Here is a 25200-nt window from a genome sequence, read left to right on the forward strand (position 1 = left end):
TCCTAAGAGGGCAGGGCCTTGGCCAAGCAAACGCAGTCACCCTGAGAAGACAGTGTTTTTTTTTTAGCAGGGCACTCTTTCCCTCTTCCACGAATCTCTCTGTTAGGCTGTCTCCCTCAGTTGTTAGTACACCAGCTGTTGGGTTCCACTAATTACCTGCTGATCACTCTGTTGCTTTTGACAAAGCCCTGGGTCATCTGTTGCCCTACAATCTGATCTAATTAAGTTTGGGTGGTGGCCGTTTTTGAGGTCAGTCTTGAGGTTTGATCATACTCCATGAGAGGGCTTAGTTGTCTCTTTCGTTGGTTCTCTCTGGCAAACTAGTGTGACTACAGTTCAGCTTATTGGTCTCATGAAGCTATGAGGCTACTCTTATTAATAACTGCTTAGCCAAAACCTCCATTGTTTTTGAAAGCATCCTAGGCTTGAACTTCCCCATGCTGTGTTTCAGATAAAGATAGTTTTGTAGGGGGAGAGCTTCAGAATTCTCTGTTTTTAAGGCCTGGCAGCAGTAACACTCTAATGGCAATGAGCATACCTAACACGCAGACATTGGTTTCTAGATACCGTTCTTTACTAATAAATGCAAGAGCTTCTGAGTCTAATCATGAGGAAACAGCATGCCCAAATTGAGAGAGATTGCTACAAAATAACTGGCCTATACTCTTCAAAAGTGTCAAGGTCATCAAAGTCAAGGAAAGACTGAGGAACTTGTTCGAGTGTGAAATAGGTGAAAGAAACAGGACAGCTAAATACAACATGTCCTTTTACTGTAAGGAACATTTTTGGAGTAATCAGTGAAGCTTGAATGAGGTCTGAGGAATAGAGGGCAAGTAGTAATATCTCAACCATAATTTTCTGATTTGGGGTAATTTTCAAGAATATCTTTGTGGGATGAGATACCATCTCACACCAGTTAGAATGGCAATCATTAAAAAGTCAGGAAACAACAGGTGCTGGAGAGGATGTGGAGGAATAGGAACACTTTTACACTGTTGGTGGGACTGTAAACTAGTTCAACCATTGTGGAAGTCAGTGTGGCGATTCCTCAGGGATCTAGAACTAGAAATACCATTTGACCCAGCCATCCCATTACTGGGTATATACCCAAAGGACTATAAATCATGCTGCTATAAAGACACATGCACACGTATGTTTATTGAAGCACTATTCACAATAGCAAAGACTTGGAACCAACCCAAATGTCCAACAATGATAGACTGGATTAAGAAAATGTGGCACATATCCACCATGGAATACTATGCAGCCATAAAAAATGATGAGTTCATGTCCTTTATAGGGACGTGGATGAAATTGGAAATCATCATTCTCAGTAAACTTCCGCAAGGACAAAAAACCAAACACCGCATATTCTCACTCATAGATGGCAATTGAACAGTGAGAACACATGGACACAGGAAGGGGAACATCACACTCTGGGGACTGTTGTGGGGTCGGGGGAGGGGGAGGGATAGCATTAGGAGATATACCTAATGCTAAATGACGAGTTAATGGGTCCAGCACACCAGCATGATACATGTATACATATGTAACTAACCTGCACATTGTGCCCCGTACCCTAAAACTTAAAGTATAATAATAATAATAGTAAAAGAAAACTATCAACAGTAAAAAAAAAAAAAAGAATATCTTTGTGGGAAATAAACACTAAATTATTTGGCGTAATGGGGCAGCATTTCTGCAAGTTACTCTAAAAAATTCAAGGAAAAATATTCTTTTTTTTTTTTTTTTTTGAAACAGTCCCGCTCTGTCACCCAGACTAGAGTGCAGTGGTGCAATCTCAGCTCACTGCAACCTCTGCCTTCCAGGTGCAAGCAATTATCCTGCCTCAGCCTCCCAAGTAGCTGGGACTACAGGCGTGCGCCACTACACCCAGCTCATTTTTGTATTTTTAGTGGAGACTGGGTTTTACCGTGTTGGCCAGGTGGGTATCTAACTACTGACCTCAGGTGATCTGCCCACCTCAGGTGATCTGCCCTCCTCAGCCTCCCAAAGTGCTGGGATTACAGGCACGAGCCACCATGCCCAGCCAAGGAAAAATATTATTTGTAACTTTTGTAACTTTTCTGTAAGTTTGACATTGATTCAAAGTAAAAATATAAAATATTCTCAAAAATATATGGGCCAGGCATGGTGGCAGGCACCTGTCATATTGGCTACCAGAGAGGCTGAGGCAGGAGGATTGTTTGAGCCCAGGAATTCAAGGCTGCAGTGAGCTATGATCACATCACTGCTCTGTAGCCTGTGCGACAGAGCAAGGTGCTGTCTTTAAAAAAAATTAAAAATTAAAACTAAAGTGTTCAATTGTGTTGCATGCTGCTGCACAGTCAAATAGAAACTCTAAAGAGTCCACCTCAAAACAGATCATCGGAGGCCTTAGCAAGAGTGGTTTGATTTGAGAGTGGAGGCAGAGGCCAGAGCTGAGTAGGCTAAGGATGAGACCTGTGACACGTGGAGATGGCAGGGGTAGTCACCTTGGTTTGGAGGTTTAGCTATGAAGGGGAGAGAAGAAGGGCCCTCAGAAGAAGGGAAATTATAGTGAAAGATCTGGAAACAATTACATATACCTAGGAATGTTTGAAAAACAGAAATAGGGAAAGTCTTGGAAAAGTTCTGTCTTCAGATATTTGAAAATCTTTCAAGACAAAGAGAAGCTTTATTCTTTATTTTCAGTGGGAAGAACCAGAACCAGTGTTTACAGAATGGATTTTAACTCAACACTAGAGAACATTTGAAGCCCAGCGTGTTGGCAGGCATCTGTAGTCCCAGCTACTCAAGAGGCTGAGGCAGGAGGAGGCCTTGAGCCCAAAAGTTTGAGTGCAGCCTAAGCAACAAAGTGAGATCCCCATCTCTAAAGAAGGAAGGAAAGAAAACATTTGAGCTGTCTAACAGTGGAATAGTCAGTTCCCTTGTGAAAAGTGAGCCTCTTGTCACAAAAAGTAGAGAACACGAGGCTGGAAATTCAGCTGTACAGCAAATTCCTGGAAGTGACTCCACGGTGGACTTAAGAATGCAGATAGGTGGGCCTCCCACGCCCACCAGGCACCCACTGCATTCTCAGCCTATTCTATGACTTTAGGAAGTAATGATCCCTTTCTGAAATCTTGAATATAGAAGGAAATTACTAGTTCTTGGTGTTCTAGATCTCACTTTTCAGTGTTTTACCTGCCCACTTGTAGAAATTAAGGAAGAAAAGACTCAGTACTCACTGGTACATTTTAGTGGGTTTCTTCGTTGTGTTTATTGTGACTGATTTCATATTTGTCATGATCAGTATCTCATTTTGTTCCTTAAATATTATTCTAAATTTGGTTCTCATGTCCAGAGGTGGGTACCTTTCTTTTCATCTGCCGCATCAATGCAAGGTATATTCACAGCACCTCATTGTTGGGAACACTGAGCAAGCATGCAGAAAGGGCTGCTTTCACCTTGCAGAATCCTGTTTGCGTTAGGCTTGACTTCCTTAGCATTGACACAGGGTCACTGACTGTATAGTAACTGGGGTAAGCTCAGTCATTTTGTGTTTATTTGAGGTCAACCCAGGGCTCAAGATTTCACCACAGAGATTATTCTTGAGGTGATCTATAAACCATCCCTTCCTTAGCTTGGTCCAAATAAGTCCTACCCCTGCCCCTTATCTAATGAAATTAGTTGTCATTTTTAGTGTAGTTGAAAGCAGTTACTTTTGACTTTTCTCTGTAGATGTCCTCAGATGCTGGTTCTCCAGGCCATGGACTTGTCTCTGCAGAGCTCACCACTCTTGTTTCTCAGGAGCTAAGTTAACATTCTGGTGTGCCACATACTCAGAAGCACAGACTTGCCCAGAAATTTTCTTAGACTCCCTCTTACACAGATAGAAAATACACAGCTCCTTAGTTTGAGCATTTAGGGCCTCCTGCCAATAAGTTCATGTTCCTGTCATGCAGACCTCTGTGCAACTGCTGTTTCTGTGTTGCCCTTAGGGTCCTGAGGGCCTTGCCTAGAATAATCCTCATATAATTCCTCTGACAGGAAAGCTTTGCTTTCTTCCATGGCTGTATTCTAAATAACAAAGGCATGATACTACACATAGAGTAGGAATTTGGACACCAAATTGGGATTCTGTGTCCCTGTCTTATTCGACAAAAGTGCACATTATTGGGGAGATGGGGGCAGCATTTTAAGAGGATCTTCGTATAGCATTAGTAATCGTTAAAAAAAAAAAAACAAAGAAACAGAAAATAGCCTTATCTGTAGCAGTACAGTAGTTTGTTTCTGTGCACACACATCTGAAATACCACTTGTGCAGAGAGCGAGCAAGCGAGGGCGCAGCCTGACATTAACAAGGGAGGAGGCGGACAATGAGTACATTAGTGGTTGTTGTACTTTCTGTTTTCTTTATATCCTTTATCTTCAAGTTGCAACCTCCCCCTCATCTAGTTCCTTTAAAAATGTGATACTTAGTGATCTTTCTTTATATGCCTCTGCCAAGACATTACTGAAGCTTCTTTTTTCCCTCACTGCAACAAAAGGCAGAGAATGGTGTTTTGAGTTTTTGAGAGGCATGGCTACTATAACTGTCCAACAGAGGCATAACTAAGAATTGGGTTTTTATATTCTGAAAATGAACACATGAAGTTAAATGTCTTCTGATAATATATCACCTCTAAAAATGTCTTTATTTGTTCTATCCAAGTATTTCTTTAATAGTTTTACCAAGAAAAAATAGAAGTGGTTTTGGTTATGAAAAATTGGATGATATTTTAATAATGTTGTAAGGTGTCCAGCATATCCCACTTTATTACAATTAACTTTTTTCTACACTATTCAAACGAGGAGTAGAAAGGTAATTTTTTTCAAAATATCCAGAGACAGGTTGTGAACGGAATAACAGAATTTAAGCCTTTCAACATGTATGTAAAAGGCAGTTTTTGCATCAGGAAGACAGTTTTCTAAATTCGCTACAATATTTTGGGGAGTAATTCTTTGAGTGTGGTTAGATATTTTAAGTGCATTTGAGAAATAAAATTTAGTAATCAATATATTTAAAATTTATATTATTCTTCCCTATATTTGAACAATTTGTCCAAAATGCAATCTGTTCATATTGGATTTTGCCTGTTCAGATCTAAGTGGGAATCAGTAGTTTCTTTGTTTGTCACCATGGAAACCAGTCAGCCAATCTGAATGGCTCTTAGATCATACAGAACGATGCAATGCTCCGTGTTCTCAGTGAAAGTTCCCCACTGAGTAAGTAGGGCTGACTCTTCCTGCCTCCGGCTCTTGCCTCCCAGTGCCATGCAGGTGCAGGATGCAACCAGGCGGCCCTCAGCCGTGCACTTCCTCAGCTCCTTTCTCCAGGGCCGCCGGCACTCCACCTCAGACCCAGTACTGCGGCTGCAGCAGGCCCGGCGGGGCTCTGGCTTGGGCTCCGGCTCTGCCACGAAGCTGCTGTCCTCGTCCTCTCTCCAGGTGATGGTGGCTGTTTCCTCAGTCAGCCATGCAGAGGGAAACCCAACTTTCCCCGAAAGAAAAAGTAAAGGTCTTTTTCTTCTTATAGATTGCCATACCTTTGTATATAAGTTTGAGGAATGGAAATCAGCTGTGTTGTGTTTATACCTTTTTAAATATTGGCAGTTTATTCTATATTATACTTTTTGCTGTCTGTTATGCTATGTTAGTGAATATATAAGAGGATATAAAATAATCAAATGTTTTGTGTTTTTTATTAAAAACATAGGTTTGAACAAAACTCATTCTCTTGTAAAACATCTGCTTCTACAGTTTCTTCCTCCTAATTGCCAGTATGTGTGGAGATTATTATATGTGAAAGCTTTTTTACATTAAGAGATATATGTCACTTTGACAGGGAAACAGTTTTGTTTTCTTGACAAGATGAAGGCAATTTTGCACTGGCTTGTCATCTACCATACTGAGATAAAATGGAAGCTGTTTCCCATGTTACAATTTCATTTGGAGAGTGGAATTTTGAATTTTCCTTTCCTTATATGTCTAGGAAATTTAGAACGTCCAACACCAAAGTACACAAAAGTAGGAGAGCGTTTACGGCATGTCATTCCTGGACACATGGCGTGTTCCATGGCGTGTGGTGGTAGAGCTTGCAAGTATGAGAACCCAGCCCGCTGGAGTGAGCAGGAGCAAGCCATTAAGGGGGTTTACTCATCCTGGTGAGTGATCCTGTTGGTCTTTCATAGCTCTGTTGGATACAGGAAAGATGCTCTGTGTGAGCCAGAAGCCCTGAAGTGTGGGAGGAGCAGTGTGGGACTTTGAAGTCAGGACCTCACTTTGCCAGTCAGGTCTGGCTTTGCCTTAGCTATGTGATCTTGGCCTATTGACCCTCAGTTTCTTTATCGGTAAGGTGGAAATAATAAAACCAAAACCATAGGGTTTTTTTAATTAAGTGAAATGATATATATAAAGTGTATTGAAGAAATGGATAATTAGCTGTTAAATTTCAGAAATGTTTAGAAATAATAAAACTGTTCAGCTATAAATTTGAGAAAATTATGATGTACATGTGTAATTTTTCAGTTTCATGCAAGTAAGCTTTAGCTTTTATGTTATTCCTATATTCTATATGAAAGGTCACATTTTCATACAAATACCCTTCAGTCTACCCTAATAAAAGTGGTACAAGTTGTCAGCTCAGTAGAAAACGTAAGATATTTGCTTTTTTTATGGTGTATAAGTGCAATTAATATTGTTCTTTAATCACACTGCTTTTTATTAAACAGTAAACTAGTCAAATACACCTTTTTGATGTAGTAACATCTGAAAAATTCTGATAAATCACATTTAAAGCATACTTAGAGGAATTCACTGTTTAATTCTAGTAGTGAATTATTTTATACATCAGGAACCCATTTTTCAATTAGATATTTGTCAACTGGCTTATCCAGCTTACAACCTGTACTTTTTCATATTGGATTTGCTCAGTACATCTGTAGTGATACAGTCTGGGGTCCACTGTCATTATTGCACCACAGGTCATATTCTAGTCCATCACTATCATGCTCATAGTATGAAGAAGGAAGCATTCATAGTCAGACAAGAAAATTTCTAATAATGTAGCTTAGGTTATTTGCATATTTCTGCTTTATTGATGACTAAATCATATGAGTCTTTTTCACCTCTGCCGCTTTCACGTTACATCCCCCTTCATCTTACGCTAATTATCACTGGGGGTCCCAAACTTTTGGGTCCCATGTTAAACCACATGCCTTCTTTCAGAGGGAAAGGTGTCATTTTGGATCCTGCCCTGATAGTCTCTGTTATTCCCCTGAGATTCATGTGACCCACAACTTCCAACAGACTTACCTTATATATCTCATCAGGCCACTGATGAGAAATTTGAACAGAACAGAATGAAGCCAGAGCCCAGAGGCCTGACAAGAGTAATAGTCATTTATTGGGCGTCTGCCCACTCATTCATTCAGTAAATATCCATTTGGCTGTAGGCCAGTCAGTGTGCTAGATGCTTTCATACTATTATCTTTTATCTTCATAAAACTCTTGTGAGCTGTTAATGCCATTTTATCGATGAAAGAATTGAGTTCCAAAGAGACCAAGTAATTTGCTACCAAGCTAGAAAGTAGAAAAGCCAGCATTTGAAACCAAGCCCAACTGACTCTGGAGCCCGTATTTGTCACCAAATTACAGTAACTCAGTATTTATTCGTAACTGCATGTCAGGATTTCTGCCAAAGACTTTACATCCACATCATATTGAATTCTCACACCAACCCTGTGAGACAGGCATTATTATCCCCATTTAACACCTTGTAACTAAGATTCAGATAGTTGAATAACAAAATATCTCCCAGTTGGCCCTCCTCATATAAGTCACTACCCATTGAGTAACAATCCAGACTGTTACCTTCACCACCAGCTGAGTTTTCTCCATCATGTCCACTAGAATCTCTTGAGAGTCCTTGAAAATACTTTGCTGGAATCCACAAATAATTTATGTCTTGGAATTTTTTCCAGGGGTTTAAGAAGCTAGAGTTTCTTAGAGCTCTATTCATCCAAAATTGAAGCCAGATTTGTATAAGAATATTCTTACACGGGTGCACCAAAATCTCAAAATTCACCACTAAAGAACTCATCTATGTAACCTGAAATAATCTGTACCCCAAAAACTATCGAAATTTTAAAACTTAACCTAAAGAGAAAAAAAGCAAAGTATCTAACAGTGCCTTTACTACCTACCTTTTGTACAAGAAAAAGCAGATAAATAAGAATAAATATTCATATTTGCTTATATTTGCAAAAATAAACACTAAGATGATAAACATGAAATTAATACAAATGATTACATATGGGGAACAAACTGAATGGAGTGGATGAAAACGGTTGAGAGCAAACATTTTAGTGCATACCTTTTTGTATTGTTTTGATTTTATTGAACCATGAAACTGTATTACCTGTTCAAATAAAATTTATACACAAAAAAGAATATTCTAACAGAGTTGTTGAAATCATAGAAAAAAATCATCTCTCAGGACTGGAACATCTCTTTGGGCTGGAACTTCCTAGGTTTCGGCACATCTCACCAGTCCCTCCACCTATTTGCAGGGTCACTGATAATATACTGGCCATGGCCCGCCCATCCTCTGAGCTCCTGGAGAAGTACCACATCATTGATCAGTTCCTCAGGTAAATGCTGTATTGTTCACACACGAGTGAACAAACTCATGTGTTTTTTTCTTTCATTGCCTTTGTTTTCAAGTGAAAAAGTGCTTTCATTTTAACAATAGGTAGTGAAGAGTGTATTTCAAATGAGAAATTAAGATTTTGAGAGTAATTAATAATGTTGATTAATACCAAAAATGGTTAATTTTTTTAAATGCTAGCTCCCAATATGACTGACTGCCCTTTTTCCTTTAAGCCATGGCATAAAAACAGTAATCAACCTCCAGCGCCCTGGTGAGCATGCTAGCTGTGGGAACCCTCTGGAACAAGAAAGTGGCTTCACATACCTTCCTGAGGCTTTCATGGAGGCTGGCAGTAAGTTCCTCCCACCCTCCTCTCATGAATTATCAAGGGCAGCACTCAGAGGCTTTTCTCTGCTGAGTTCTTAGATTAAAAAGATGATGGAAATAAATACCTCCTGCATCGTAGTAAGGATCAGAAAAAATGAGCTACCATTCTCTTTGGTGTTGCTGTTGAAAGTACAGGATTTCTTTGTTCCTGTAAGAGGGATGTTGGGAGGAGACCCTGTAGTAATAATGATTAACATTTAGTTAATGCTTACAGTATGCCAGTCACTATTATCTCATTTAACCCTTAAAGCAGTTTTGTAACAAAATTGTTATTTCTGTTTTATATATGAAGCCACACGGGGCTTAGAGAATTACCTACTTGCTTAAGATCACACAGCTTAGAAATGGTAGTCAGGTTTGGAACCTGGACATGCTCCAGGTTTACTGCTGTCCAGCCCTGCTCCCAAAATGATGCCCAGGAATTCTACTTCTAACAGTTTCAAAGCTGCCTCAATCACAGGAGCTTTGGGATGAAATACACTCAACATGTGTCCTTCAAACCAGGCTGGAAAGGATAAACAATCTTGGAACTTGTTTTTAAGAAGCTTATTTACACTGGATAGAAAATCCATATATACTGTCTTAAGGTATTTATCAGTCATTTAGACACATTTCCCTGCTTAAACAAGAGTGTATGCTTTCTCTCCATAGCTGAGTAACTATAGCATGAATCATTGACTTTATTAATTTGTAATTATACTTCGCCATAATTCTTTCTGGCTAAGTTTCTGCAGGAAATGTCTTAAGTAACATAAAATGTGCTTTGTGAGTAAATGTTAACAGTAAAGTTACTGGGAATGTAAAATCTCTCTTATTTTATGCAGTGTATGCACTGAGATCTACATGCCTCAGTCTCAGTGTAGATCTGTGTACTTTTCATTAGTGTGTGTACTTTCATTAATTTCCTGTATGTTGATTTTCTTTTCCTTTTCTTTTTTCCTAGTTTACTTCTACAATTTTGGATGGAAGGATTATGGTGTAGCATCTCTTACTACTATCCTAGATATGGTGAAGGTGATGACATTTGCCTTACAGGAAGGAAAAGTAGCTATCCATTGTCATGCGGGGCTTGGTCGAACAGGTAGGTCCTAAGAGGTGGTTTATTGCCTTGTAGGCATATTTAAACATAAAAGGAATAAGATTTCCTAATTTGAGGATAAATGTTTCTCAGAATCCTATCAAAGCTTTGGAGTCAGGTGGAAGAAGGGAATAAGTTCTAGTGTTCTGTACCACTGTAGGGTGTCTATAGTTAAAATGATATATAGTTTCAAATAGCTAGAAGGAGGATATTGAATGTTCCCAACACAAATGCATGATAAATGTTGGAGATTATGCATATACTAAATACACTGATCTGATCGCTATACATTATATGTATTAAAACATCACTATATACCCCATAGATATGTATAATTATTATGTTAACATTAAAAATTAAATCAAAAAAAATTTTAAGATATTTGAAATACCGTAAACAGGTAGTTACAATGACCATATGTATATCATTTTAAAGTCTTTAGCAACAATGTGAGTTGGAGAAACTGCAATTTGAGAGAAGTAATTTGCTACATTTAGTAAGTGCCAGGGCCACACTTTAAATCCATGGTTGTCTGACTCCAGAGTTCATGTGCTTTCCATTTTTGGAGGTATAAGAATTTTGTTTGTGAAGAAGAGTCTATCTGTGCCCAGAATTCTATTAAAAAGTCAGTGATTTTACTTAAAACATTCAGCTGAATTTCATTACAGTGCTGATATTAGGGCAAAAATAAAGGCCGTAGGGCTAAAATTTTCATTGTCATCTGATCCAACCACATGCAGCTCAACTCTGTCCACAGTGTACCTGTGCTCCTGCCAGGGGATCTGCCACATACCTGGAAGCATGCTCGGGGGAGGGGACTCAGCTCTGCTTGAGATTGGTAGCTCTTAGGATCAAGCCAAAATCTCACTGTTTCTAGACATTGACATGATACCTCTGCAGACATTTTACATTTATACTAAGATCTTCTGTGTCCTTGTGAGAAAGATATGTTGTTACCGACTGTGAACTGGAGAGCATGCAGTTTTCAGAGGTTCTGATTTTCATATGTAACAAGATGTTCACAAACTTGGGGATCACACACGTGTATTTGATTTGCCTTTTACTTTAATATTAATTGACTGTTATATTTGAATTAATTTATTATTACCTTTTCACTAGTAATTTTTACCTTTTAACTAGTAATAACCTTACTAGTTATTCCCTTTAATTAGATGTTAGTAAGAATACCTAATGTTTATACCACTAAGGCTGGCTTCCTTAAGATTGCTTAATTTTCCATAATTGCTTATGGAAAAATAGAATTATATCATGGTCTGAAGGAAAACACATATTAGTATAGGCACAAATCTGGAAAAAGAATTGCCAAGACGAAAAGTAGACTGTGAATATGAATAATCCCTAAAGAAGAAACTGCCGTGGTAGGGAGAGTGCCAAGCTGGGATGTGCCAGCAGTTGATGGCAAAGATAGCAGAGTGGGAGGTTCCAAACACAAAGTGTATGGATTGATTGGATGGAAATTCTCAAGAACTGTTCAGAGTGGAAAATAGAAACAGGATTTGCTTTCTTCTGTTGGAGTTAGGTAGAACAAGGAGGATAGATGGGCCAGATGATCAGTTTCCCTTCCCTCCTGCACACTTACTCACCTACATTGTGCCTGTGCTGGCACAGCTCTGGGCTACTGAGATGACTCAGTCATGGGGAGGCGGTGCCACGTAGACATTTAATAAAGTTCTGTGCAGTAAGGAACATGCAATAATAACACCTCTACAAAAAGTCACAAAGTTATCCTCATAATTATCCTTAAAATGTGTCTCTATTTATATGGTTTCTTAACCATATTCAAATTGTAAATCATCAAAGAGTGATAAATAAAATAAATAAAAATGTAAGCTTTTCTCATACCAGTCTTCTCTTCTTCCCTGTTTAGGTGTTTTAATAGCCTGTTACTTAGTTTTTGCAACGAGAATGACTGCTGACCAAGCAATTATATTTGTGCGGGCAAAGCGACCCAATTCCATACAAACCAGAGGACAGCTCCTCTGTGTAAGGGAATTTACTCAGTTTCTAACTCCTCTCCGCAATATATTCTCTTGCTGTGATCCCAAAGCACATGCTGTCACCTTAGCTCAATATCTAATTCGCCAGCGTCATCTGCTTCATGGTTATGAGGCACGACTTCTGAAACACGTGCCAAAAATTATCCACCTAGTTTGCAAATTGCTGCTGGACTTAGCGGAGAACAGGCCAGTGATGATGAAGGATGTGTCCGAAGGACCTGGTCTCTCTGCTGAAATAGAAAAGACCATGTCTGAGATGGTCACCATGCAGCTGGATAAAGAGTTACTGAGGCATGACAGTGATGTGTCCAACCCGCCTAACCCCACTGCAGTGGCAGCAGATTTTGACAATCGAGGCATGATTTTCTCCAATGAGCAAGAGTTTGACCCTCTTTGGAAAAGGCGGAATGTTGAGTGCCTTCAACCCCTGACTCATCTGAAAAGGCGGCTCAGCTACAGTGACTCAGATTTAAAGAGGGCCGAGAACCTCCTGGAGCAAGGGGAGACTCCACAGACAGTGCCTGCCCAGGTCTTGGTTGGCCACAACCCCAGGCAGCAGAAGCTCATAAGCCATTGTTACATCCCACAGTCTCCAGAACCAGACTTACACAAGGAAGCCTTGGTTCGCAGCACACTTTCTTTCTGGAGTCAGTCAAAGTTTGGAGGCCTGGAAGGACTCAAAGATAATGGGTCACCAATTTTCCATGGAAGGATCATTCCAAAGGAAGCACAGCAGGGTAGAGCTTTCTCTGCAGATGTTTCAGGCTCACACAGCCCTGGGGAGCCAGTTTCACCCAGCTTTGCAAATGTCCATAAGGATCCAAACCCTGCTCACCAGCAAGTGTCTCACTGTCAGTGTAAAACTCGTGGTGTTGGGAGCCCTGGCTCTGTCAGGCAGAACAGCAGGACACCCCGAAGCCCTCTGGACTGTGGCTCCAGTCCCAAAGCACAGTTCTTGGTTGAACATGAAACCCAGGACAGTAAAGATCTGTCTGAAGCAGCTTCACACTCTACATTACAGTCTGAATTGAGTGCTGAGGCAAGAAGAATACTGGCGGCCAAAGCCCTAGCAAATTTAAATGAATCTGTAGAAAAGGAGGAACTAAAAAGGAAGGTAGAAATGTGGCAGGTATTATTAGTACTTAATTTAATTATAGATATGTGGGAAATATTTATGTCAGGGCAAAAGTGTGATACATTTTCCCAAACTTATTTATTATAGAAATGTGAAGATACGTTTGCATAATACTTTCTAACTTCAGGTTTCTCGTCTCTGATGAGAACCTGATGTTATAGAAAAAACACAGGGTGTTTGTATGGTTTCATTTAAATCTGCATACTCAAGAAAGCACTTGGTGTGATGTTTGACTCACACAAGGCATTGATATTAGTAGCTTCCTTCTTTCTTCCTGGGCCTATGGGGGCAACTGGCCCACAGCAGACAGCATTCAAAACTGACTTGAAGCATCTTTAACCTGAGGCCTGGCAGAGGGAACCATACTTTGAGAACTACTGACGTGCAGACATAAATAAAATATTTATTTTCCAAAGTTCATCAACACGGGTGCTGAGCAAGGTAAGAAGAGTGAGGCTGTCTCCTTGGCATCCTCTCCTTCAGACTTGCCAATCCTGCCCTAATAGGGCAACTATGGGAAATCAGGAGCAAGTGGGTGAAACCACAGATTACTATGTGCCATTCACTTTAGCTGAGACGAGGTCTTTGGGGTCCATTTCTTAGCTTTTACTTCGATTAGAATGTAAATGTTTAACTCTTTTTTGTGTTGTACTTTTACTAGGATACAGTCATAAGTCAGCCACACTTTCTTTGCCCTGAATGAGCACCTGTTCTCGAGAAAAGATAGGCCTTATTAAACCTAGCTATGAGAAACAGCTAAACTACCCCAAAAGGAGGCTGACTTGGACAGTCATGAATCACCGAAATCTTGACTTTTGAGCCCATAACCTACTGTGAATTATTTTAATAGCTCGCTTTCATAGTCTGCCATTGATTAAACAAGGCATATAAAATTTCTGAGTGCCAGTATCTCTTCAGATGCAGAGGCATGAAAATTAAGTTTGGAGCTTCACATTAACTTATAATTATATGATGGGAGGAGAGAACTTTTGATAAAAATTTTGTTCTTCAGAATTGTGTTTCGCCTATCCAATAGTTAAATGTATTGCTTTCTTCCAAAATGAATTGTTTTCTTTATTTTCTGCTCCAAACTGAAAAAGTCTTTCATTCAGTCAGCAAATGTTTCCTGGGCATTACTGTGTATTAAGAGTTAGCAAGAAAGAGAGTCTTCTATTTTAGATGAAAATCTCACACCCCAACTCCTGGGTCAGCCCCAGTGCCTGTGCAAGCTCTGCTGTGGTGATGAAGCGTTCAGGACTTGGTTTGGGCCAGACCGTATGTAGCGTATATGAAAGCATTTTCTGGAGGTGAACACAGACCTTTAATCAGGATAGTTTTGCATTTTTTTCTTTTCTAGATTTTATTTTAGGACTTTTAGTTATCAAAAAATCAGTTGAATTCTGGAAAAGAATAAAATGAACATTATTTGAATAGTATAATGCCACCCATGCCTGTACTAGACCATTTCACATATATTATTTCATGTGATTTTTCACAGTTATCATAGAACATATCTGTAAGGCAGATGATACTATTTCTACAGTATTTGTTAATCTTGTGAATTCAGTATCACAGATGAGGATGCTAAAGGTCATGAAGGTTAAAGGGTAAGTGACTTGCTCAGGGTCACATGGCATGCATGTGGCAGAGTCAGGGTACAGCACATGTGTTTAACACTTTCCATTATCCCAGGATTCTTGGCTAACCTCCCTGGAGAGCCTCAGGAAACATCATGATAAGATAGTCATTTTGCTAAGAGCATTTTTGATTAGTGTCAGTTCTGCCCAGCTTGTCTCCTTCATAAGATTGAATCAAGAGCTACTTTGTTTTATACGTGATCTATGGAATACGAAGGACTGTGAATAACAAAGTATTGGTGTATTCATAAGATAATAAAGAGAAGCCCAGTACCAGAGGGCCCTTGTGGTATAACAGAAACAGCACAGACTCTGGAGTAAGGCAGAACTGGGTATGAACACCCCCTTTGCCATTTTCTAGCTTTTGGCTCCTAGGTGAGTTATTTCATCTCTCTTGAGCCCCATTATATGTATTGGTGAGGAAGCTCCCTGCTGGGTGCCATTTGAGAGTTAGAGATAAGACATGTATTACAGTTTCTGTCCCACTGTGTGCATGTAGTAAATATTGGATAGGTGAATGAATGAGTGAATGGTAGCAATTATTACACTTACTTCTATTGTAAAAATGTATTTGACTCACTAAAACATAAATCTGAACCCTGTCAGAAATTCATGAAAATCCTTATCTCACTTTTCCCTTGCTCTCTGTGAGGTAAAGTTTTAAAATCTCATGCTTAAATTTTCTCTAGGCATTTGGAGTATTAGAAAAACTTTCCAGTTATCATCCCTATGTCAAATTTCAGGACTCAGGGCTTATTGTTAAATCCTACATAAGATGCTGAAAAGATATTTCAAAGAAGTACATATGCCCCATTTACCGACTTTCAAGCACCTTTATTTTATTTTTGCAGACTTCGAAGCTCAAAGCTTTTCCTTTTCCTTAGACCCCAGGTTAATGTGTAAATGTTCCCTTATTTCTACTTTCTCATCTACCATCTACTTTATTGCAAAAAAAATAGTTTTGTTTTGTTCACCATAAGGCTGAAAAGGAAGACTCTTCTGAACTGTTTCTGTGGTTCCTGAATAAAGTAGAGAACTTGGATTAACTAAGCCCTTTCCCTGTGCTATAAGCTTTAACCGACCTTATCTCAGTCAATCAGCTCAACAGCTTGTGAAGCAGGGGATGAGTTTCATAGAGAGAAACGGGCTTACAGAATTCAGTGTCTTAGTCCAGTGTCCAGCCTGGAAGTGGAGAGGCTGGGAGGGGTCCCAGTTCTGCACTCTGGAGCCTGAGTCTTTCACTCTCGTAGGCAGCGCAAGAATCATGCAGTGTCAAATGGTACACCTCTCTCTCCTCTCCCTGTCTCTGTCTCTGTCTGTCTGTCTCTTTCTCTTCCTTTTTAGAAAGAGCTTAATTCCCGAGATGGAGCTTGGGAAAGAATATGTGGCGAGAGGGACCCTTTCATCCTATGCAGCTTGATGTGGTCTTGGGTGGAGCAACTGAAGGAGCCTGTAATCACCAAAGAGGATGTGGACATGTTGGTTGACAGGCGAGCAGATGCCGCAGAAGCACTGTTTTTATTAGAGAAGGTAAAGTGGCTATAGGACCAGTTAATGACTGTAACTGAGGCCGTTAGTTTTTCACGCAGAAAAAAAATCCATTATAAAAAAAGAGAATTCACACAGAATCCCAAATCTAGGTCTAATTTAATAGTTTTTCCAAGAGAAGAGAAGAAACTGATACCCAGTGTAAACGCTTAGAAAATACAAAAATAAAAAGGGGAACTATCCATAGTCCTGGGAGAGGCACTGCAAACATTTTCAATATTTTAAACTTATCAATATGTATACTAACTTGTTAAAAATAATTTTAACATACAAGTTTATATTTCATTTTTGCTTAAAGTTATAACATAGCTATTTTCCCATGAATAACGTAAGCTTTTCATAAATATTGACTCTTAACGGATATGATGCTGTAACACGAGACTGTGCCATAATTAAGCACTTTTTCACTGTTGGTTGTTTGTTTCTACTTATTTGCTGTGAGCATGCATATGGGAAAAATTATGAATTAGGTTGAGATATGCACTCATTCGTATTTTTAAAAAGGGGTAGGTGTCACACATATATACATGTATATATAATTTTTATTTGTAAAATATAGATGTTTTCTCTATTTTATGTGTAAAAGATATATGTTTAAAATAGAGAAAATATGTATAAAATATAGAAGGAGAAATAAGAAACTGGTAATAGTGGTCACCTTTAGGAAAAGATATTAGAAGACAATGGATCTAGGAAACGGGAGAAATTGTATGAATCCTTTTATACAATTTATCATTTTTATACATACAGAGATACTAAATTTTCAGTTTAAAACAGAGTTTGTTTTTGTTTTTGTTTTTGTTTGTTTTTTTGAGACAGAGTTTTGCTCTTGTTGCCCAGGCTGGAGTGCAATGGCGCGATCTCAGCTCACCACAACCTCTGTCCCCCGGGTTCAAGAGATTCTCCCGCCTCAGCCTCCCGAGTAGCTGGGATTACAGCATGCGCCACCACGCCCGGCTAATTTTGTAATTTTAGTGGAGACAGGATTTCTCCATGTTGGTCAGGCTGGTCTCAAACTCCCAACCTCATGTGATCCACCCACCTCAGCCTCCCAAAGTGCTGAGATTACAGGCATGAGCCACCATGCCAGGCCTGTTTTTGTTTTAAGAAACAATGTTATCAAATAACCAGCCTTGAGTTACCTGCTATGCTGCATGTAAACATCTCCTCAGTTTCTAAGTTTCACTAAAAATCTTCTGCTGTTACTACACATACACACACACACACACACACGGACACATATGGACGGATGCACACGCAGACATGCAGATACATGTGTTCACACACATGCACACAGATACAATACACAATACACAGACATGTGCATGCCTGCACACACACACACATACACTCACATACCAGTTATGCAATACATATCTTTTAAGATATGATTTTCCTGTATCCGAAGTCCTTTTCTTAGGATATTTTCTCAGCAATTAAATCACAGAGATAAAACAGGAGATGGTGAAAAGGGAGATTAATGTTTGGTAGGTGACTAGGCCAAGCCCTTCAGGACATAATTTACATTTTCTCTGTTTATCTCAATACCCCTTAGAGGTAGAGGCCCATTTCACAGACAAGGAAAGCTGAGATTGCATGCCCAAGGTTGGCACCACATGTCAGAGCAGAATTCAAGCTCAGACCACTCTGGCACAAAGCCCATGTGCTTTCTATTACATAAGGCTGCCTGTTTTATCCTAATTCACCCTCGGGCAATTCACCTAGGGCATTTATATTGCTTCAGGTTTTTTACTTTCATAGGCGTCATTGTAATGATAATTTGTGCTTGCAGGTGTTTCTTTGTTATAGATTATGCTCTTAGAGTAGATTTTCAGAATTGAAATTGATGGGTCCCTGTACATTACATCTTGGATATGTATTGCTGAAGGTGATGGAATTTCTTCTTTGCTAAGGAAAACAGCCCCCAGGAGTCAAGTCAGTGGACACATTTTTAAGTATCTTACCCCCTTAGGTTGGAGGCTAAGCACTTAAGCATACATTGCTCCTGGGGGACTGGGGTTGTCCTTGTCCTTTTCTTTGTCTACCTGCCTCCCTCCATATCATATGCAGTGGCTGGGTACCCAGATCCTGACCACTCAGTGCCCAGTTAATTAGTCCATGTATCTCTATGACATGTCACCATCTACTAGACTACTGACATATCCAGAAACAACAAGAATGGGAAAATCTATTCAATTCACTGCAAGAGAAACACTTGGTTTAAAAGTGCACTTATCTTCAAATTTAGTTTTACTTTTTACAATAGCTAGCCAGCTTTGATATTATCTCCTGAAAGCTTTTCAAATTATATTAACACATAACAATAAACATTTGTTGATGTTTAGATATTTTGTTAGATATTTTGGCATTTGACATTATGAGTACTTGGTCACAAACCAATTCTTGACTCTACGATAGTTTTGAATTGATTTATTGAGGCATTTTTTGAAAAATTTTTAAAATTTTGATTTCTACAAAAACAGGGACAGCACCAGACTATTCTCTGCGTGTTGCACTGCATAGTGAACCTGCAGACAATTCCCATGGATGTGGAGGAAGCTTTCCTTGCCCATGCCATTAAGGCGTTCACTAAGGTGGGTCACACTCTTCCTTTCCCCTCTCTGAACCACAGATCAGCATCATCTTTGTAAATCAGAATCCAGAGGTCACCATCCTCCTCTAAAATAAAACATGTATGTGTATGTTTTCCCTTCATGGAAATCTGTTTGACATTTCTTCTAAGTAGTTGCAGAGTTTTGACCAAAAAAAAAGTTTCCAAACAATGATCTTAGGAAAAGCTGAACTGTGAGTTTTTTGAAGGAGAACATTGGAACAAAGAGCTTTTATATACAAGAAAGAGAGAAATAACTGAGTGTTGAATACATATTTTTAGATCATGTGCCTAATTGGAGTCAGAGAATCTTTGCTTGTCGAGTCAGTTCTACCTCGGGTGTAAGTAAGAAACCATCTATTGAGAATTAAACATCCCACATTGCTAATTCAGTACCGAGTCCTGGTTGGCAAATCCTAAGGAAAGAGTTAAAAAAAAGGTTTTCTTTCTAAAAGCCCATCCTTTTGGATGCAGCAGTTTTTCCTGGCTGAAGAAAGAAGAAGAAGCCAGGTTCATACTGAGAGAAAAGTTTCCCCTTACCCCATCAGCTATAATTTGTTCATTACTTCTCATTGATATGAAAGTATCTATAATTTGTTTGTTACCTCTCATTGATATGAAAGTGTCATTAAACAAAGAAGCCAGCTTTTGAATGACAACATCTGTGGTAACATTAATGATAATAAGTTATTATTTATACTCATTAACAAGTTATGAAGATTCTTCCTTTTTAATATTTGTCCAGTCTCCTTCCCCTCCACTCTTTCCAGAGTGATGTTCTTACTTCAGGCCTTCCTTGTTCCTCATCTGGATTCTATGGCACTAACCACTGACATCTTTTCAATCTGTTCTCCACTGTTTCCAGAGTCAGTAGTCTCAAATCCAAACCACGTGGTCCTTTACATCTGTATTTACATTTTCATAGACTGAGAGGCTACCCACCGTGTGAGGAAGGTTGTGGTTTGGTGTTTAAGAAAGTAAACAGAGCCGGGAGTGGTGGCTTATGCCTGTGATCCCAGCACTTTGGGAGGCTGAGATGGGCGGATCATGAGATCAGGAGATTTGAGACCATCCTGGCCAACATGGTGAAACCCCATCTCTACTAACGTACAAAAATTTAGCTGGGCATGGTGGTGTGCGCCTGTAGTCCCAGCTACTCAGGAGGCTGAGGTGGAAGAATGGCTTGAACCCAGGAGGTGGAGGTTGCAGTGAGCCAAAATCACGCCACTGCACTCCAGCCTGGCAACAGAGCGACTCTGTCTCAAAAAAAAAAAAAAAAAGTGGCCAGGCATGGTGGCTCAAGCCTGTAATCCCAGCACTTTGGGAGGCCAAGGTGGGCAGATCACAAGGTCAGGAGATCAAGACCATCCTGGCTAACACGGTGAAACCCCGTCTCTACTAAAAAGAAATACAAAAAAATTAGCTGGGTATGGTGGCAGGCGCCTGTAGTCCCAGCTACTCAGGAGGCTGAGGCAGGAGAATGGTGTGAACCCGGGAGGCGGAGCTTGCAGTGAGCCAAGATGGCACCACTGCACTCCAGCCTGGGTGACAGAGCAAGACTCCGTCTCAAAAAAAAAAGTGAACAATTCACACCATTATTAATGTTAATAAGGAGTTTTTTGCAAATGGGATAGATGATATAGATAAAATTAAATTCCTGAGCTCAACTGAAAAAAATCCTTACGATTGGTCTCTCTGAAAGCAGTAGGAATTCTTTACAACTTCTTTTGGCCTTTTAAGGGGATACGAATGAAAAGTTAGAGATAACAATTGTTCAAAATCTGTCTATAGAAAATGTTAGGAGAGTTTTCCTTGGGTCTCTCATGTCTCTTCATAGTCTGATGAGCAGATGCCCTGACCACTCTCTTTGGGGATCAACTCTTCACTAATGTCTGGAGAGCTCTGCCTGGAGAGCAGAAGGCACACGTTCTGACTTCCAGGATAATAAAAATGTTTCCCTTCAGGGCAAAGGTTGGCAGATTTGCTTGCAGCCCCCTTGTGAAACACTGGAGTTTCCTAAGCTTGGGGCTCCTCAGCTATGAGGCAAACCCCGTGCTTGTGCAGCCTCCACCTAGGCCCCTCTGCATTGCCCCTATGAGACTTGGGAGACAAGGAGAACCCATGTGAACATGAAGCACATGCAGCTGTGAGAAATAAATGTTGTCTGTCTCTGACCCAGGAATCTCGTATCTTCTACCAGTATCCATAACACTGGCAAGCTAACAGGTTAAAGTTTCAGATCTTTACAGTTGTTGACAGAGGGAAAAACCTTTCATTTGTCAAAATTTATCAGAGAGGGAGAAATTCCAGAAGGAGAGAAGCAGTGATTGTGTGACCCTGATTCTTTCCCAGGGAGTTACACATTACTCTGGGAATGGGGTTGAGGGTGGGTACTTGCTCTGGTTCTCTGTCCTACCATCACTCCTAACCCAGAGTATGGTAAACTTGGGTGAAAAATGCAAATATGTGTAAATAGTGCGCTCCCATCAAGGGGAAAGGAAATTTACCTTTATCAAGGTGGGGTTTGTTTGTTTGTTTGTTTGTTTGTTTTTTGAGACAGGGTCTCACTCTGTCGCCCAGTCTGGAGTGCAGTGGCACAATCTCAGCTCACTGCATCCTCTGCCTCCTGGGCTCAAGCAATTCTCCCACCTCAGCCTCCCAAGTAGCTGGGACTACAGGCACGTGCCACCATGCCTGGCTAATTTTTTTTAATTTTTTGTAGAGATGAGGTTTTGCCATGTTGCCCAGGCTGGTCTCAACCTCCTGGGCTCAAGCAACCCTCCCACCTCGGCCTCCTAAAGTGCTGGGATTACAGGCATGAGCCACCACGCCCAGCCAGTTGAGGTTTGTATATATGTGCCAAACATATGTTAGATTCATAGATACGCTATCCTATGAAGGTGGGTATCATTATCTCTGTTTTACGAAGGAGGAGATCAAGGTCCAGAGAGGTTGGGTATGAGATGAGGACATATAGCTGGCAGGTGGGGAGCTGGGCTTCTATTCAGGTCACTCTGACCCTGTCCAGAGTGGCCATAGGGCCTCTCAGCAGGACGTATACAGCTGATGTACTGTTTTAATATGGGAAACTTTTCCCTTATACCATCAATGATTAGTCTCAAAAAATTCACTTCACACCCACTGTTGACTTGCTTCATGGCTGGGTGTATATAATTAGACTAAATATCCAGGCACTAGATTTAATTTTGGGGTTTTCATTCATAAGTTTGATATTGACATGGTTTCATTCATAAGTTTGATATTGATAGTTCTAATATAGTCTTTCAACTAAAATGTGTGAAATTTATTATGTGTATTTTATATAGAGTTTTGTTTGTAAGTCTGGTTTTTTTCTCCACCCCCTCCTTCTTTCAAAATAGAAACTAGTTCAAGTTCTTGTTACAGTGTCCTGAATATAAATTTCTTTGTCACCAGGTTAATTTTGATTCTGAAAATGGACCAACAGTTTACAACACCCTGAAGAAAATATTTAAGCACACGCTGGAAGAAAAAAGAAAAATGACAAAAGATGGCCCTAAGCCTGGCCTCTAGCTTTCCCTCGTGGTGAATATTTCAGACCTAAAGATCCAGATAGTATCTCTGTTCATATGTGAATAAGTTGAAGATTGTGGGGCTACTTTTTCTCATAGCACTTTATTTTGAATGTTGTTAGTTTGTGCTGAGAATGGTCGTCCCTATTTGAACCAATTATTTATTTTAAAATATCTTTAAGCTACATTTTTGTTTTGAAAAATTGCCATAAATTTGGTGCCACTTTTATTTATTTGACTGAGTTAATATTATTGTATTAACATTTTAAGTATATGGTGTTTACATTCTTATTTCTTTTGACGTTTTGGAAATAGTCATAACTTGTCTTTCCAAAATAACCATTTTCTTGATGGAACTCTTCCTAGAGTTTTTACCAAATAGCTAACTTTAGTAGTAAAACCTCATTGTGTATCCATTCCCCCACAAATGAACTAAGAAAGTCACCAAGTGTCTTAAGCTGTTTTATATTTGTTACGAAGAAGGCTATTGCTACAATATTTTTAAAGGTTTTTTTTAAACTTTGAAATTTTTTGTTTTTCCTTTTCTTTTTATAAATGTAACAGAGGGTTTCAAAGCATATTATTTTTCAGAGAGATTTAGTTTTACTTTAATGGAGTGACTGTGAAGTGGTTGGGATTTTTTGTTTGTAGAAAGTAGACTTGCTCTTTGTCAGATTTCCAAACAACCTTGCCAGCCTTGGCTGTCAAAAGGAGGCAGGAGCAGTTCTCAACACACCAAGCCTTATTCCCACTCCCTTCGGTTGCTGCTGAGCCAAATAGCATCTTTACAGAGGAAGTGGGGTCAGAGGCAGGAAGTGTGGAAAGTTGCTAAGAAGCAGGGCTTGCCTCTGTCCTCCTGGGGACTCCACAGGGATATTCGTGCAGGGCAGGGGCTCTGTGCCAGCCCTGCTCTCTCAGGTGCCACAGCCACTCTGCAGAGGTGACTCTTAGAGCTGGAGGAAGTCAAAACTGGGTCACTGTTTGTGCTGATGGTGTATTAGCATGAGCAGCGTGGCCCTGGCCCCACACTCCCAAATCTGCCACTCCATAGACCCACTTGCCTCAAGGCTTTATATTTGGCTGCTTTCTTACAATGAGAATTAAGATTTTTAAACTGAAGTTGACCATACAGGTTGCATTAGCCCTAACTGGCTTCATGTAAGAAGGGTGACCGCCTAAACTAGTTCCTTGTAAGCTGAACCATCAATTATCAATTGAAGCCATACTTTTATTTAAATTAATATGTGTAGATACCAGAGGCCAAGCCACAGAGAGGATAATAGTTCTTCCCAATAAAGGTGATATTAATCAGACTAATTTCAAACTAAAGAAGTTACTGCATAAAGACGGAATTTCAGGAGAAGCAAGACTCATTTAGAACAAATGAAATTTCTCCAGTCCTACATTTCTGAATTGACCTCTAGCACATCAAAAATATTTCAGTCATTATCAGTCTCATTAACTCAAATGCCAAATGCTAAATGCAGTGTTCTTTCACACAGTTTTAATTTTCTTGGGAAATCAAGTCCAGTCGATGTTAATGGAGTGGGTTGCCCATCCCTGAAATGTCTTATTTTCAAGTGTCTGGCCTGGGAAAGAAGGGGAAGAAACAATTGCATTTTATCCAAAGGTACACTATAAAAATAGAGTTTTTACCAAAAAAAGATGTTTGTTCTTATCTCAATCGGCCTCATTTGGGCAAGTGACCCACAGGTCTTTTGGTGAGTTTGCTATTTGCCTGTTGAAATACTTGTTTCAACTTAGAGAACAGTTATGATGTGACCATAACATTGCATGACTAAAAATCTAAGCCGGAAACCTGAAAAAAGAGATATGACAAGGGAAATTAATCAGGCTATATATAAGTATTGTATTTATTTGAATAAAAGTAAAAAGAACAACCCATAATCCTAGTCTTGTACTTCTTTACCTTGATGCTCTAGGACATCTGATGATAAAGACAAGGTTTTGTCTTAGATTATCCTGACAGGCAGATTGAGTTGTCCGCTGAGTCAGTGAGCCAAGCTCTAGTTAGTGCAGACTCCTTCCATCAGTTCAGCATGACCAAACACTGAGGGGTTGGGATAGGTGAGTTCTAAGAGGAATAGCTGAGGAAAATCTCCAAGCTGACAAGATTCCTAACTTCCCATATTTGGATGAGGAGTTCTTTGTAGCCCAGAGGACAGAAATCTCACATATTGGGAGAAGTGATAAGGTTGAAAAATTCAGTTCAACATAAATAGGAAGGTTAAGGGCACACACATATTAAGAACTTACCATGGGCCAGCCGTATCCATTACTTCACTGAATTATCTTGACAGAGAGAAGTCTTTTTTATTTCATTTATTTACATTTATTTATTTTTTTGAGACGGGGGTCTCACTCTGTAGCCCAAGCTGGAATGCAGTGGCATGATCTTGGCTCACTGCAACCTCTGCTCCCAGCCTCAAGCCATCCTCCCACCTCAGCTTCCTGAGTAGCTGGGACTACAGGCACATGCCATCACATCTGGCTAATTTTTTTTTTTCTTTTTTTTTTTTTTTTTGTAGAGATAGGGTTTC

General features: G+C 39.8%; 1 protein-coding gene across 7 annotated transcripts in view; it reads left to right on the plus strand.

Moving 5' to 3' along the window:
• The window catches only part of PTPDC1 (protein tyrosine phosphatase domain containing 1), a 73629-nt gene extending 49082 nt beyond the window's left edge, over window positions 1-24547 (plus strand). For 2 of the 7 annotated variants that reach the window (XM_054520260.2, XM_063714287.1), the window contains exons 2-9: window positions 6017-6188; window positions 8595-8675; window positions 8908-9026; window positions 10005-10142; window positions 12028-13286; window positions 16274-16459; window positions 18961-19071; window positions 22524-24547. In XM_054520260.2, the coding sequence (XP_054376235.2) occupies window positions 6088-6188; window positions 8595-8675; window positions 8908-9026; window positions 10005-10142; window positions 12028-13286; window positions 16274-16459; window positions 18961-19071; window positions 22524-22640 (2112 nt within the window). In that variant the 5' untranslated portion in view covers window positions 6017-6087 and the 3' untranslated portion in view covers window positions 22641-24547. Of the gene's footprint in view, window positions 1-5294; window positions 5543-6016; window positions 6189-8594; window positions 8676-8907; window positions 9027-10004; window positions 10143-12027; window positions 13287-16273; window positions 16460-18960; window positions 19072-22523 lie in introns of all 7 variants that reach the window. The other 5 variants (XM_054520255.2, XM_054520256.2, XM_009244649.4 and 2 more) reach the window with 5 other exon arrangements.
• Window positions 24548-25200: the final 653 nt, after the last annotated feature.

Source organism: Pongo abelii, chromosome 13 (genome assembly GCF_028885655.2).
Source record: "Pongo abelii isolate AG06213 chromosome 13, NHGRI_mPonAbe1-v2.0_pri, whole genome shotgun sequence".
NCBI classification, from domain to species: domain Eukaryota; kingdom Metazoa; phylum Chordata; class Mammalia; order Primates; family Hominidae; genus Pongo; species Pongo abelii.